Source organism: Triturus cristatus, chromosome 11 (genome assembly GCF_964204655.1).
Source record: "Triturus cristatus chromosome 11, aTriCri1.1, whole genome shotgun sequence".
In the NCBI taxonomy this organism is placed as follows: domain Eukaryota; kingdom Metazoa; phylum Chordata; class Amphibia; order Caudata; family Salamandridae; genus Triturus; species Triturus cristatus.
In genome coordinates, this window is record NC_140594.1 from 1,031,226,218 (window position 1) to 1,031,243,379 (window position 17,162).

Genomic DNA, 17,162 nt, shown 5'->3' on the forward strand with positions numbered 1-17,162 from the left:
TTGGTACTATCCTTTACGCCGTCACTGCAACCAGAGATGCATGAGAGAATAAAATCCACACATTGGTGGTTGAAATGAGTCTACTTCGAGATTATCACCAGATAATGCCAAAATGTTTCTCGAAAACGGAGAACATCTTGGCAGATCTCGAACCAGCTACTGACGACCTCAAAGTACACATGAAAGATTGAAGAAAATTTCGTACTTTCAACAGAGGATTGTGGACTCAGAGGAGCGAGCACGTCATAATAATACAACTGTGAGCCTGCCAGAACACAATGAGATTAAAAGCATGGGCAAATATCTAGAAAAGTGGCTCAGGCAAGTGGTTGACCTATGGGAGAAGGTCAGTTTCCCCAGATCCATGGTGGGCAGATTCTTCCACTTCAGGGACAGTAATTATATTTTGCAGCAGGCGCGAGAGAAGGGCAATATCAGCATTGGAAATAATACGATAATGATTTTCCAGGACTTCTGTTGCTGTGCAATAGCAGAGAGGCTCCTTTACTGAAGTGAAATATAAGTACCACGGAAAGGTGGTTCAACAGACCCTTATACTAGATTATCTTCTGACCAGCAAGAAGTTTGAGACTGGACTGAGGGGAAACTGAATGGAGGTGGTTCAGATGACAGGGATGTAGAATTCAAGGTACCATTCTGTCAGATTAATTTGAAATACTCATGGGGGAAAACAAAAAAAACAAAAAAATTACACCTTGCTTTTAGTAGTCTCCATCCAAGAGCTTGACTCAGGAAGTACACACCATGTGGCCCTGCGGAGCAATCTGTGGCCACAGAAGTGGGAGGGGAAGCCATGGGACTGCGACAAGGAGAGGTCATGGGAGCCTTACCTCTAACAAGAATCGCTTAAGTAAAGCAGGCATCTCCGGAAACCAAACATGGGCTGTCTGAAGAGGGAAATAAAGGCATTTTTGCTCAGAAAATATCTTCCACCCACTCTTCGGAATGGGCTACAGTGACATAAGTAGCCAGATATGTCCGAAAAAGGATTTACAAACCACTGGAGAAGAAAGTCAGCGGGCATCCAAAGGCAGAATGTCCTTAGTAATCCTTGGACAAAAAAAGTGATTTGCACCCAAAAATGTGAGGTGAAAATGGAAGCTTTTCTGAGAAAATTATAGATCCACATAAAGGCATTACCTGCTCCTGCAATCATTCTCATGATACATTTGACATAGTTGGGACATCATTGAAGATTCTGGAAATGGCAGAGGATGCAAGGCCTTGAGATAGCCCAACCGCCAATGTTTTGTCTGACAGAGCCCACGGGGTATTTTGTTTTCCCTGGAACAGCAACTGTGTAATGTCTACCGAGAGGAGGCAGTCCCTGCTGATCTATGTGGACACCAAGTTGGAAGGCTGGGCCTCAGAGGAGGAGGATCCAGTAGCTTGCACTTTGGGAAACCTTTTGTTCTTTAGTTAGGGAAGTTTTTAGCTACATTAACCTACCCCAAAAAGACTTGATTATTCTTGATGGGCAAATTGGTGGGCACTTAGTCTGGCAGTGCATGCTTCCAGGACTCCCAGAAGGCTCGGGGCTGCAAACGCAATAACCAGTGGCCATATTCACACCATTTTGGCGGCTTCTTTCTTACCAGGAGAGTGCCAGAGGTCTGAGGATTGAGGAACTATAAGACACAAGGCTCTCAAGTTGAGCATCAGCCTTTCGCCTCTAAAACTACGGGTTTGATTAAGCCGGTTCCTTTCCAAGTGGGAGGAACTTACCAGGGATGCATCTATTCTTCAGAAGGTGCATTGTTTCTGCAGGTTATGGTATGCAGATTTGTAGAGTGCACTATCACCTGGGAGGGTATCTTAAAGCTGAGCAGGCAGCATAGAATTCTGTAAGATAGAAGAGGAGACCTCAACCCCTTTGCCTTTCCATAGAAAAGCAAAACATGAATGACTAGTATATTATATGTTTGAAACACAAGGGAGCCATTGTAAAAACACACCACCCCAGGGTATCATTTCCTCAGCTTCCTGGTGATTCAACCAACTACTGAAGCCAATGCAGAATTCCTAAGGTCTAGAGGAGTGATACAAATCTATCTCCATGACATCTTAATTATGAAACAGGATCCTACATGGCTGAGGAACCGCTACTAGATATCAAGAGGTCTGCTACAGAGATTGGGGTTCATCATCATTATGGAGAAATCTGTGGTCCAAGCAACCTGGACCATAAACATTTTAGTTATTGGAGTGGATTCTGTATACCCAATGTTAAGACTGTCAATGCATCTACTCGTACATTATCTTAATCTGTAGAGAGGCCCAGCTGGAGGCGATATGGCAAGTGGAGCATATGGGGGCCTCCAACCACAGCCCGCCCCTGGACTTGGTGATCAGGGTCTGATGACAGCAGGTTGTGATGGGCCCCCACTGTGGGGATATTGTCAAGAAGGAAGGTGATCATACCAGGAACAAGACTTCCATATAAATTGCCATATGCTTCACATCTGTGTCTTTAATTCACATTATTTAAGAATGTGTAGAGACAGAAAAGCACCACCAGCCACTAAAAAGTAAATGGATTTTATATTAAACTAAGAAGTTAAGACAGGAAGATTGGAAACAAGTGATGAATACAGGTTTACAAATACTTGATTCATCCATACAATTAAATTAAATGGGATTCAGAAAAATTACTGGTCTCCGGTAACGAACTAGAAGCTTGGTCTACATGTTAACACATTGTAGGACTGCTTCACAGCTTATGCTACATGGTCAGATACACATGAAAGAATAAGTCTCATTTTACCAGGTATGTCTTCATTCTCATCCCTCCCATACAAACTCCCGGATCCTGATCAGGTTTCGGACTGAAAGAATACTTTTGAGGTACTGGAAATCCAACCATATGCCTACCACATCAGAATGCATAGGAGATGTGTAAATTGATTAACTATATACATCAGTATTGTCAGGTCATCAGGTTTGATATAAACTGGACTTGGGATACACATGCAACAAGTTATATGCCCAATAATATTTAGTCTATATAACGAGCTTGAAAACATTTATTGCATCTGCAAGAATAAATCTGCAGTCGTCCTAATAGTTTTCCATAAAATAACCGCATGTAGTGATCCAATGCTTTCCCACGGCAAACATATGAATCATGGTTACATCCCACGGATGAAGGAATGGTATCAGGCATTTTTCTTTGTAGTGAGTAATGGATCTGACAAAAGAATGCTGCTTTGTTAGCCAATGCACAAAACATTTCTGGATAATTCCACATTCGGAGTAATGTCCAAATCAATAGCAAACCAAGGCAAAAGGGAACAATGTATGTATAGTACACAGTTGCATTGTCGAATACATGCACTGAACAGCTTTCTTTTAGAAGGATTACCTTGCATATTGGAACAATTTCCAGGGAGAAAGTGCTTTTGTAATTGAAGGTATTGCTATGAATGTCATGAGAAATTAACCGTTGTGAGGTCTTGTACCTAGGAAAAACAAAATAATTACAACACAATTTTATAAAAGAAAAACATTATTTCCACTTATATTGGGTCAATCGGTTGCTAAGCCCTCTACTTTTTAACAAGGAGGCTCTTAGCAATTAGTTGTTGCAGGAAAGTGCCACTTTTTGACATGGTCACAACCATTTTTAAGTTGAGCATGGCCAGCGCATGCTCTGCTCTACGAGCCAAGCTGTATTGGAGTATGGAATAGAAGCCTTGCCCACATTTGTCATTGTACGGTAAATGCTGGCTTCTGATTGGTTAATAGGCTGGTTAGTCCCTCCTTAGTACCGCCTTGTCTTCATTCGTAACCTCCCATGAGGACTGGCCCTTTTACTTCGTTTGTTACACAGTGAGTCTTTTTTAGTCTGTAAGCACTATTTTCTTTAATGCATTTCTCCTACTGCAGGCATGACATACTTTCCTGTAACTTTCAGCGCGCCATGCAAACTTTCACTTTCTAAGCAGGCCGCGACAATAGTGGCCACCTTTGCTATTTGAGGCACCCTTTCACTTTTTTCACTCACAGGATGCCAATTCGGCAATGGCGGCCTCCATTATACCATTAAGGTTCCCCAATATCATCATTTATTTCCTGAAACTCAATGGGGCACTGTAGAGGTGGAAATATAAATGGAATGAGATTTGAGGGTGATACAAAGTGTTGAAATAAAAGTAATATTTGCAGATGGAGACGAGGTTTCGTGAATTAATCACGTGGCTTTCTTGAGTTAACTGCGGACACGAGAAGTACAGGAGTCATTAAGGCGCCAGGTGATGCTCTGTATCCGCATTGAACACATTTTCATTATTTCGCTCATAAGACTTAAACATGTGTTCATAAAAAACACCCAAACTCCCTGAAAGAAATCACTGGTAGAGGGAAGTGATGGAGACAATTTTCAGGGGGAAAAAATGCTAGGATTCACTGCATGTGGTTAAGATCTTTATCCATAACGCTCTGCAGTGCAGTAATGTCACAGATCACTGGTGACATCCCAAATCGCATTATTGACGACCTCACTATGAATTCATAAGTCTTTATCTGCTCGTGTGATAGGACGTACAGAAGTTGTGTTAGCATTTATCCATTGCGGTCACGGATCACTTCACCCTCAGCGAGTACCCCAGGAGGGCCCAAGGACCGGAACAGGATCTCAAACCTGCATCACTTCCTTCAATTCAGGCTGAAAGGCAGAGTTGGCATTTTAACTCCATTCCATACAGCGATGACAGCTTCTAGGCTCATGGCATCTCGTTACGGCAGAGCTCGGGAGATTTAATGACTGCGCCCACCCATACTGTGGTTTGTAGTCTCCATGTCATGATGTACCTGATGTGTGTCGTCAATGGTGAGGTCATATGTGATCTCAGCGGTTATGTCAATGTAATCTGGGGAGTGTGAGATGTGCACTGAGGCAGAGTTACGATTGTAAATTAACCATACCCGACACTGAAAAAAGTATCCCGGTCTTGAATAGAAGTGTGTTTTTATGAAGTATATATGGGCTGCGACGTGTAATCTACAACTTATCATTGAGTGTAGGGCGGAGCCACGACTCACCAGAAGCAAAGTCTTGACTGGGGATCCACTCACCACCCCCCACCCCCCCAACGATAGTAATAAACAGTTTATTAAACTCTGCACATCTGCATGTATGACGCACAGTTCTTTCACTCGCAGTAGTTATAAACATGCGCCTAGAGGCAGAGGCAACTTGCTATTTCAGGTCTGGTGGTAAGCTGCGCAGGTCACGGAGGAGTTTATTTGATAATACTGTGCTAATAATTTGTGCTTTGCACTGTAGTAATATGTGTCTGAATCTCTGTGCATTGCAAGGCTAGCCTCATACTCAGGTTGTATTAGGACCGAAGTGCACTTGCAAATATGCTTAACTATAGATCTATGTTAGTATGGATTTAAATGTATGTATATAAAGTGTGAGTTTATATAAGCAGGGGCACAACCAACTACCCTTCTTACTTTGGGCTAAAACTGGAGGCAATTACATCATGTAAGAGCAGCATGACCTGGGGACATAAACCCTCTACATCAGCAAAAATGCAATATTTGCTACATGGCTGCCTGCAGTACTCATCCTCCAGCACTGAGAAGCCCCCACACTTACAGGAGGCACTTGAAAAAAACAGTGAAACTGCCCGAGGACAATACACTCCCCGCGCAATTAATACAAAATAAACCCCCCGGGATGAAACACAAATGACAACTGGACAGTTATGTTACATTTTAATCTCTTATTACCTCAGGGAGGGACCTCGAGTCATATACATCTGTGATGCACGGAAGAGATCGTGACATGGCACATGGACACATATCTCTCATACCTTGCACATATTACTGCGGCTCAGACAAGGACACTGAAAAGCACATTTGGAAACTATAACTGATCCGGCCAGAGTTGTTGATTTGGGAAAAAGGGGGTGGTGATGGACAGAGTTTCTGAATGATGCAGAATACTCTTACCAAGTCAAGAGATCATGGTTTAAATCCATCACCATTTTTTAGCTCACTGCACCATCCCAGCTCAGAACCTGGCTACATGCAAATTAGTCTGTACCTGTCCCAGTGCATGATGGGAACAGGGCAAACCAAACTACCAAGCCAATTCTTATACTGGGAAGGAAACAAGCTTCCCAGAATTCCTGATCTGCGAGACAGACAACCATAAAGGACCGTGATGCACAATCCCAGCCGACCAAACCACTCTGCACCGGAGCACCCTAGCCGGGGTTCCCGACAAATGACTGTGCTTCCCTGCCCCCAAGGCCCTCACAAACCGAGCCCAGTGTTTGGAGCTACAGGACTTGTCCCCGCTCTGCAGTCTGTTTCTAGGTGTGTCAACCTCTCTTTCATGTAGCATACAAAGTTACCAACTTGACCAGCAGCTCTGAACCAGGACCCTCTAGGGCAGGTAAAGACAGACTGCTGGTGGTTCTTTGAACCTTGACCCCCCTACCACCATAAATCCTGAAGGAAACCCCGGAAACCTATTGCAATTAACTGTATATAGTATATCCCTTTCCCCACCTTATGAGAGCATTGCAGTGTAAAGCCGCATTCAAGTGAACATTTTACTTACCAGTAAAAATCAATCTTGATAAGTAATTACTTGATTCCAAAGTTCTTGGTGTTAAAATGTATGTAGATAAGCGTGTTCTTTTTCTACATTGGTCTTGGATTTATTCTCGAGTGTGTGTCTTATTCATTGCCTCTTGGAGTACAACAAATGCTTAGTACTACACCCTCTGATGAGCCTAAATTGCTCGCCCACACTATCACAAATGAGAGAATTTGGGGTTGCTACTTGTGCCTTTGTAAACAAATAGGTTGCCTGGACTCTCTGCACAGTGTACCTAGTTTAGGTACACTATCTAGAGAGTCAGCTTCCTACAGTTGTGATGACATTTAGAGATTATATCCTATTTGAAGTGTCAAAAAATAAAACAGCAGATCACTATCAAAATAAGGTTAGGTGTGCCAAGCGCTATAGCTGAATAGTAGGAAGAAGGCCATTGTAACATTTCGGGAGTAAATTAAAGAGACTTATGGCTGCCATGACAAATACTTAACAAAATCCAAAAATTCAATCCAAAAGAGATGGTACAAACACAAACCTGCAAGGAACTGTGCATTGAAGAAACTCCACCATCTTCTGAGCATGTTGTTTTGAAGCATAGTAAAAATCAAGGCCCTCTGAAAATAATCAAAAACATTGTTAAAACAAAAATAATATTACATTTAAAAAAAAGCACATTGTGTTTTTTAATTTTGATAACACATTCATCATAAAGATATCAACCTTTCGCAAAATAATTGGGATATACATGTAGATGTACCAAGATAAGTATATCAACACTGTTCGGATGAAGCATATGTTGTACGTCATGCAGTTTTTAAATGTGTAGACCCTATGAACAAAGGCTTTCAGCCAAAACCAAAGCACCAGAACTTAAATTCGAGGGCCCAGTGGTTTTCCTCTGTAAAGTGAATTAAAATGAAATATGCAAAGCAGTAAGCGGCGATTGCTCCAATTAGATTGGCTGTATCAGAAAACATGATGTCTGTCCAAAGCACTGTGGAAATACTGGTTTGAACTGCAGTTTAATGACACTCCTGATCTGAAAAGCATGTTGCATTGAGCCATATTTTTTTACTGTCAAATATGCAGATTATGATAACCGGTCTAATAAACTACAAGTTTAGGGCGGGGAACCATGATAATGGGGGCATTCTAGGCTACAGTCTGCAGAGTACATTCTTTGCAGAGGAGTCATAAATGCTAAAACCTCAGGTTTATTGCAGGTATTCAGTCATAAGAATGCAACTTACAGAATTATGAACTTCTTGGTCACCGTATATTGCAGACTTCTAGTATTGCGTTTCTTAGCTTGAATCTCTAACTCACAATGGTGAGCAATGTTTGTGATGCCTGTCTAGCTGTGACACTGCGGTACACTACAATGGTTACTTTTTAGTGGTGCCCATACAACCCAGAATCTCTTTGGCATGCTACATTGAGCTCTTTGTAGTTTCTATCTTACCTTGAAATTCTATGTAAAGTATGATTATCCCATTTATTTGTGTAGATCTTAATCTGTTTTGCACACTAGGAAGAGCACTTTCAGCGGAGCATTTCCTACCCTGAATCTTTGGCAGGGTTTGATGAGTTTTTGAAGTGGAGCACTTCTCATTCTCAATCTCTTTAGTACACTAAGATGAGCACTTTTACTGGGGCACTTCTTACCTCAACTCTTGCCAAACTATAATGGCTGCTTGAGAGTTGTATTTCTAGCCTTGCACACCTTTAGCTTTCTGATACACGTTAGAACATCGTAGTCACTTTGACATTAACGCTTACAACAGTGCCCTCCTTACCATGAATTTCTTTAATCCGCAGAGTATTCTGATGAAGTCTATGCTTCAAAATTATCTGCTCTAGGTAATAGAAGGTCTTCTTATGTGGAACCTAAAATAGAAATCAAAACAGGTTTTTTTTTTACAAGATGAACTAAAATGGAATATGATGGCAACACCCTTTTCACCTCCACAACAATCTCAAATGTTCACACGAGTTTAAACGAAAGTGCTCTCTGGGGCGACATGCAATACATTCATATAGCCTCAAAACCAGAGAAATGTTGTATCTTTTCAAAATGAACATGAACACCCCTTTAAAGCAGTACTACTAAACACAGTCTCAGTCCTGCATGGCTCCAAGTACTGATATATATACCTTGCTTTCCCCAAAAATTTGGTCTCATCCCACAAGAGAATAAAATCTAATTGATTTAGAGAACTCCTCACATCTGCTGACTTCCACCATAGCAGATCTGGACACAGCAAGGAACGGAGAAAAGAGACAAGCACATTATTGAATGTGGAATTCTAGTCAGAAGCAAATACATGCACAAAATTATAAGGCACAAAAGTACTCTAACCAAAATGTAACCTTCTGTAATAACGAGCAAAGAAAAAATAAGATTAAATGAAAACAAAAACCATAGGCCGTTATTTTGTTTGTATAACAAGGCTGAATTTAACTGACTGACTTCTCTGTCAAGATTCACAGGTTGGTGAAAAAAGTAGCTTGAGATCCTGTAAAAGAATCTTTGCAAGACAGTTTTTCCTCCAAAGGTTTATGAGACGTCTCCTACTACGAGTGTTTTATGGGGAAAGAACTGTCCCAGCAAAAAAAAAAAATAATAATTTTAGCATAAATTCAAACCTGCTTTTATTTATTTTTCAAACCTTTCTGATGCTCACAGGAACTTCAAAGTTTCAAAAAACAAGGTTACCAAGTTGCAGAGGAAAAGCCTTTGCCATTTCGCACAGATAGTGAGAAAATATGCACGTCATACTAAGAAATACGATCATAAATAATGAACACCAGTTGAATAGTTCATTCACTCCAAGAAAAAGTACAGTTAAAGTATACAAATTAAGATTGGACTTGGCTATCCGAAGGTCTAAAATTTGAATGAGCTGGGGATCCTCTCAATTGAAATCAATTATGAGTAAGGTTTGAACTCACAAATCAAAGCAGTATAATTCGACATATATACAATTTACAATACACAAATAAACTGATTGGCTCTCTTTGTTGTTTCTTCTGGCTTGAAGGTAGTTACAAAACAACAAATTGTGTGACCAACCAAATAATGAGCAAAATGGCGGTTGGCCAACTCTAAGTGTACAGATGGATGAGATATACTGTGCTTAAGATTACTGAACCAGAGAAAACCTTTTTCTAACAAAACTTACCTTCTGCCTGATTTGCACAACAGCTTTCCAGAAATCCTTTGCTTCCACTCTGTGGCAGTCATCACACATCTGAGACTGAACCACATACTCCACCACGAAGACTTGCTGCAGGATTGCTCCATTAAGGACCTGAAAAACATTATTTCGCTTCCGGTCAGGATTTGCTTCCATTAGCAATTAACTATTTTGTAAACAAACAAACTTTCTAATTATAGCATACATGCCAACGTTAAGAGCATGAATAAATTCATGGATCTCAAAGAACATTAACACGGGACTGCCTCAAGTCTAATAACATTTGCAGTACTGCTGTGAATTTTACGACAATAAGACATCAAATGGAGAATAGGACAACCTCTAATGTACATAACAATTTATAAAACTTTAGTGAAAACCTCTTAATATTACCACAACTTACACAAAGGCTTTAAATATTTCACTCATCTCCAATTTCTGTATTGTAGAAACTCCTGTTAATCGGTCTCAGTCATCCACAATCCTGCTCTATATGACCAATAAGACCCTTCTGAAGTATACTGTAAATAATGATTCATAAGAAGGGGCCTCAAGTGGAAACATACGTAAAAGCTATAGTGATTAAGTCATGTCACTTTACTTACCTCTTTTTGAATAGTTAATTTGACTTTGAGTCTCTTGGAGTGAGGTTCAGTCCAAACAAAGCCTGCATCTATGAGCCGCACCTTCAAGCGGAATAAATAGAAATGGAAAATAAGGTAAAGGACCATGCCTAGTTCTGGATAGTAAAATGCATTATTTATCATTACAAACAAAAAGTGAACAATAAATACGCGCATGAAAGCTAGTGGTAAGAGTCCAGGAATACAGACTGTAGCACTGTCTTGACGAATGTGGCGGGTTTGACTCCATAACAAATTTAAATATAAGACAAAAAGTGAAACATACCCTTTCTGCAAACAGTCTTATCCAGGCATTTACAGTCAAGACAGGTACCTGCCCTCTCACTCACTGTCTTTCTTAAAACAAATTATGACAAAATCCATACACAGACGCAGACGTTTGTAACCACAAAAATATCAACTAAGTGGTGATATTCCACCTAAGGGGATTTATAATGGTTTACAAATAAATAAAAAGGTGTGGGCCATATAAAATTTGTGTACGCAAACTTGACAAGGCTTGCACTTTGTGAAGTTTTGCAATTGGTCAAAAACTTAGCTTGAGACATGCCGTAAAATAATATTTGCAAGTCGGTTTTCCTTCCAAATGTTTAAGAGAATTCTCTTGTTTCGAGTGTTTTATGGGGGGGGGGCGGGGGGGGGGGGGACACAGGTTTTACTTTTGAATTTTAAACACCACGTCTCGGGATGCTGAGGTTTTCACATGGAATTATTTCAAACATAAGCAGTTGAATAAAGGAAATGTGTCTAACAACACAATATATTTATGGAGGGGCAGCATTCGTGAACATATATTCAGTGTCATCAAATAGACCCTACCACCGCTCAACACCTCAGTTCTGAGCAATGCCTCAATTCCTGCAGCCTTCAAAGAAGTACAACTAAGATACTCAAGTACTTAATATTTCCCAGAATGGAAACACTGTGCAGTTTCAAGCCATGCCACCACACTTGTGTAAACTACAGCAAGAGCATCACATTGATAAGGAGATGATGGAGAAAATTGTAAGTCACCAGCAAATGAAGTAATCAGAGGTACATAATTGAACAGAAAAACTGTTAGGGGTGGAGAGGTAGAATTAATGCCTAATTTGTAACTGTGGTTCATCAAACATTTCGCCAAAAAGAAGATAATCCCACCTCTAGCTCTTTCATACAGAAAGAAATTTGCCTCTGCATTCCAGATCCAATTCTGCCAGAGTCTTCCCCAAATATCTGGCAGCTACTCCTCATGGGATGCAGGGATTGTGGACAGACACAGAGACGGACACAGACTAGGTGGGGGCGCAATGGAGTGGAGGATAGAGGGAGCAACAACATAAAAATTAAGCTGTATGAGAGCAGGGGAAGCATCAGCACATGAGGAACAGCAACTTGGAGGGTGGGGGTGAAGCACACAAATACAGTAACACAGAGGTCGATTTGAAAAGTAAACGGGAGTGAGAGTAAGATAAGCACACAAGAAAAAGAGCGAGTAGCACACGAGAGAGAGAGACAGCCAACAAAAATGATAGTAAAGATGCCATGCTCCAGGAGAGAGACAAACGAAGAGGAAGTCAAGTCAATGCAAGAAATAGAAGCTTTTGAACATAAATAAGGCTCCTTGTGTTCAGTTTTTTACAGATAAATACAGACAGAAAACCATTCATTTTCTTGTCTGTATTTATTTTTAAATGTGGGTAAAAATGGAATTGCGATGCTTTTTGAAGAATTCTAAATACAATGTGCCATGACTGCCAGGCCAATACCTGTGTGGATTGATAGGTAAGGGGGGGGTTAAAAAAAGAAAGGAATTTTAGTAAAGAGGCTTAAAAAGCAGTAGCTATGCACAAGGCTGATACTGAACTGTGCATATTTTCATATCAATGCACTGATTTATCTTCTGCAGGTGTTCATATCACTGAAACCAGGCAGGCATTTAAGCACGACTGCAAATTTATTGGTTAAATAGATGTGGAAATATACCAGTTACAGCTTTACTTTTTTCCCCAAACCCATAATAAATATGGATAAATACAGATGGAAATAACAAAAAAAAACACACCATAAAACCGGGAGCCTTAAACATAAAGCAGGCTTAAAGAGGAACTAGAGCAAGTCACCAATGATTGGTATGATCTGGTTTTTCAGTCCTCTGCTAAATCTGTGGAAGTGTGGAGAGTTCCCTTCAAATGTTCTTTTGTTGAGACAGATGACTTTTATTCAAAATAGGAGTGGGTGTTGTTTCAGTGCTACGTCATGACCCAAAGTTGGACTAGTAGTTAGACAGGGCATGATTCTTGCAGAGGTGATCAACCAGCTGAACGGAAACAGCCTTTCCATGTATCTTTCACTGAAACGGCAAAGTGTTAAGGATGAGTAACTGGTCAGGTTGGTGGAATCTAGGGTTGCTTTCATCAGAAGTAGGGGGATCTGTCCAGTTTTTAGGTCTCGCGCCTAGCGTTGCATTGCGCAGCACTGCTCGCGCAGCGAGAGACCTCTTGTAGGGGGTTGAAAACAGACCTTGGAATCGCACATCCTCGTGCGTGTGCTTTTCCGTTTGGGCCACGCTATTGGCCTTTGCGTGCATCTTTTTATAAAAGACAACATGCAATTGGCCAAAGGCGGGCGCATTGCTCCGCCCATGGCCTATTGGTGTCTGTTACGCGCACCGCTGCCATGTGGTTTCAATTATCGCGCCCAAACACGGGCACGAGAAGTGAAACCACATGTCTCGCTGTGGCGCGCGCACCATTCGCGGGCTTGTTACGTTGGTCTTCCCTCTTCTGTGTCAATATCACCTTTGTTTCGTGCATTTACATGTTTCCGCTACCTCCTTACATATATAAAGTGCAGGATGTTTTTGTCTGATGTACAATTGTATGGTGTGGCTTCATCAGGGGTGGCGGATGGAAAAACTGCCCGATGCCGATCACTCATGTTACTGCACCTCCTGCACATACAGCATGCTGCGAAATGGCATCTCCTTCCCTTTTTTCCTGTATGGTGCAGGCGGTGGGTGTAGTACCGCTTACAACGGATCTCCCTTTAGCACCATCTTTAGTCTGCATATTTTCACATTTCTTTTCACCACTTTTATTTATCTAACAAATATATGAATCATAAATAAAAAAGGGTTTTGATTGTCTGATTTTTTAACGCCGTATCTGATGTTAACTTTAACAAACACCAAGTTCAGTTTGACAGTAGGTGCCATAAAGCTGCGGAGTCCAATGTCCGCTTTGGGTCTTGGCCCCCGTACACAGGTTGGGGCGTGGTGGCAGCTGCCCAGGTACTCGGCTGTCACATTGCGCTGTCAGTAGCAGACTTTCACGGTGTCGCCAGGAGATGACATTGTGTCTATACTGCTGCTGGTGCCAGTGGGCAGTCACACCCAAGTGTTCTGCCGAAAGTCACTACTGGCCTGGTCCCCTATGTGTGGCGTACAGTTCTCTCCGGGCAGCTAACTTCTTGCCCAGCAGTCCTGGAAACGGAAATATTTAGTTTAGGAACCCACTGTGGCGTGTGGCAAGAGGTGCAGGAGTAGGTCGTATGTCACCATGCCAGGTATGTAATACCCAACCGAAAACACACTTTAAAAAGGCCCTTTGCCGCCAGATCCAAGCACACCTCAGTGCAGCAGCCCTGCTTCAAATGTAATTAACAACGCTAACGCTATTGAGACGGTCCGATGCACTTGTAAAGGCAGTAGCAGTACCTGAAGTTACCGAAGGAGCTCTTACTCTGGGGCTGAAGGGACATTTACGGTCGGGCTCCAAGTCATTACAGGCGTCGTTTCTGGTACGAGTACTGTTCAGTTTCAAACTATTGTTTTATAAAAAAAAAAAAGATAAATCGATTTTTAAACAAACACCAGGTGTTTAACAGCACACCTACAAACATATCTTCATTAGAGTGGATACACATGTGTACTAGTATTTAAATGCACTTCTACAGCGTCGCCTCTTCTGGGTGGTCTGAAAAAAATTGCGCAACGCCAATCACTCATGTTACTGCACTTAAAACACGCTGCGAAAAGGCGGGGGGGCAGTTAAAAATGTTTTGCAGTGAAGGACTATTACTGGGGACAAGAAGGCTAATGCAAAGAAGATAGCGTGGGCATGATGCATGTTTCTATGCCTTATTCTGCGAGCCTACATTGCACGACCTATTTGATAATTAACCTACCCTTTCACTTGTGTTAGAAAAAAACATTATTTATAGTTATTTCAGATTATAGGCAATTAAATATTAAATGCCTGCTACGTTTAAAACGATGCTATGGATTCGCGCAGTTTTAGTCCTACTTCCGTTACACTTTTACTACTGACTAACTTCCTGTTTGATTCAGTACTTTACAACACTCTTGGAGCTCAAAATAAAGTTCGTTATAATTTTCTGTCGAAAAACCATACCAGGAGGCGCATTATTTGTTTTCATCATCCCTTGAAATACTTTTAGTTTCAAAAAGATCAACATTACAGAGTTATATTATCCATTCATGCCGGCATATTACAAGCATTTGCAATGCAATAGGTCTCGCATTACTGAAAGTTTGAGCTATTGACGTTGCTTTATTACTTGCAAAACGAATAGCTCAAACTTTCAGTAATGCGAGACCTATTGCATTGCAAATGCTTGTTACTTGAATCAGAAAGATACTTGAAATGACACTTACTATCCTGAGGAGGAGTTCAGATGCTTCTCCTAAAAGTAACTGGTCTGTGATTGAACAGGACTTGAAGGTTATTCACTTGTGAAATGTGCATGGTGGGATGGAAGCATGATGAAGGTTTTTTTATTGGTGCGAATATGAAGCCTGATACTATTGATCTACTCTGTCAAGAAGCAGTTCACCTATTTATCCTACAAATGTTGTACTAGCGTAACAGGAAGAGGTTTGATATAGTGTTCTACATCAAACGTCATTGTGATTTTACTGGATGCTCCCAACATAGTTGCTTTTTTGTGGGTTACTTCATCTGTGTCTCAGCAGATGGAGCTCAGAGTCTTAAATTTTGTTGATTAATCTTCTGACTCGATCAGGACCAGAAAATCTAAATGGATTGCTCCAGAAAAAACAAACAGCCTTGGAAATCTGAATGCCAATTCTGGGATCTGCTCATTTGGCATTTTTTTGCTTAAGAGAATATATATATTTTTTTTTGTTAAAGCGCCAACCTTGGAGTATAGCAATGGCAACATCTCCATTTAGAACCAGAATTGTGTTCTTCCCAAAGCTGGTCTGTGTGTTCAATGCAATATTCAGTTCCACCTGTTGGATGCATCGTCCCCCGGGATAATCCTTTATTCTCAGATCAACAGGACAGTGTCAGTTTCTGGAAAGAGGGTGGAATTTTGTTTCTTGACACAATTCGTTATGGTTGGTTTTTTCTTTCCACAGCATCCAAACCGACTTGTTTTGTATCCTCAGCTGCAATACCAGCAAATGAACTACACAGTATGGCCTACTGGAAAGCAAAACCCTTGATGGCATCCACTGCCCTGAAGTATGCATCAGATATGATGGTTGCCATTGTATCCTCTTCCTGGAAGAGCACACCTTTCACAAACTTTTTCCCGACACACTGCCAGCCTAGAAAGTCTACACCTTATCAAGTCATATGCCACATGTCCTGGAGCAATCACAAAGATGTGAATGCCAGGATTCTTCTGTGGAGCCTGGCATTCAAAATTAGAAAAATGCATGAGACCACAACACAGAACATCAATGGCACTCTTCTGTACATACAAACACAAACTTCTTGAGAATTAAATATTACCATATTTTCCCTGAAAGAAATGCTTTCCCATGTATCTGGAATACTGCTCTATTTGAGGGGAATCAGGAAAGGTTTCCTCCTATTTATGGGCCACCCTAAACACTACAGAAAAATGAACATGATCAATGGATTTGTTTTTGTAAGTGCCTTGACCTGATCAGCCAGTTAGCCAGGTTTGGAGAGATAATCCCTGAATCCGAAGAAGAGAACTTGTCAGATATTTGGAGAATGTGAATGATGATTTTTTAGCACTGGAGGCACTTGTGGTGGCGTGCCAGGTCATCAAACTGAGCCGTGTTTCCATTCTGGAGAATATCAAGCACTCAAGTATCTGAGCTGTACTTCTTCGAAAGCTGCAGGAATTGAGGCAATGCTCTGAACAGAGGTGTTTGGAAGGTGGGAGGGTCTCTTCAAAGACACTAAATATATGCTTGGGAATGCTGCCTCCCCATAAATATATTGTGCGTTTAGACATATTTCCTACTATTGAAAAGGGCAAACAACTGTTTTGGGAAAATACTGTTTATATGAGCTCATCAAGGATAGAAACTGGATAGAGGACTATCCCTTTCTGAACCCAGAGATTTCAATTCAATCTTCATAAGTATGCCTTCAAGTGCTTGAGCTCCAAAAAGGTTACAGTCCAACAAAAGATGGTCTATAAACTTCTCTCACGCTTCAGGATGAGGAAGATGAAGGTACAAAAAAACTAAGAAACTCAGTGGAGTTCTGCACTGGAAGCATGATCTGGGAAATGTCCGTTTAACGTGTTCCAACATGGATTCTTTGGTGCACCATCTAGGGCTGGAAGTGAAGTGGGTTTTGACAGCACAAGCCCTTCTGAACGGGCCATCTGCCAGTTGGACCTGGCAATCAGCAAGGGAGCTGTAGGCCAAACTAGCAGCTATAGCGCTGGAGGAGAAGAAACTTGCACTGGAAGAAAACAGTTGGGCTTTTGAGG

The 17,162-nt window shown here is 41.2% G+C and overlaps 1 protein-coding gene across 1 annotated transcript in view; it reads right to left on the reverse strand.

Annotated features, from left to right (window-relative positions):
* Positions 1-17,162, reverse strand: part of NMD3 (NMD3 ribosome export adaptor) — a 101,351-nt gene that overhangs the window by 49,440 nt on the left and 34,749 nt on the right. Inside the window, exons 5-9 of the mRNA XM_085635227.1 lie at positions 10,401-10,481; positions 9,781-9,909; positions 8,395-8,485; positions 7,134-7,212; positions 3,383-3,479 (exon numbers count right to left, since the gene is read on the reverse strand). Of these exons, the coding sequence (XP_085491353.1) occupies positions 3,383-3,479; positions 7,134-7,212; positions 8,395-8,485; positions 9,781-9,909; positions 10,401-10,481 (477 nt within the window). The remainder of the gene's footprint in view (positions 1-3,382; positions 3,480-7,133; positions 7,213-8,394; positions 8,486-9,780; positions 9,910-10,400; positions 10,482-17,162) is intronic.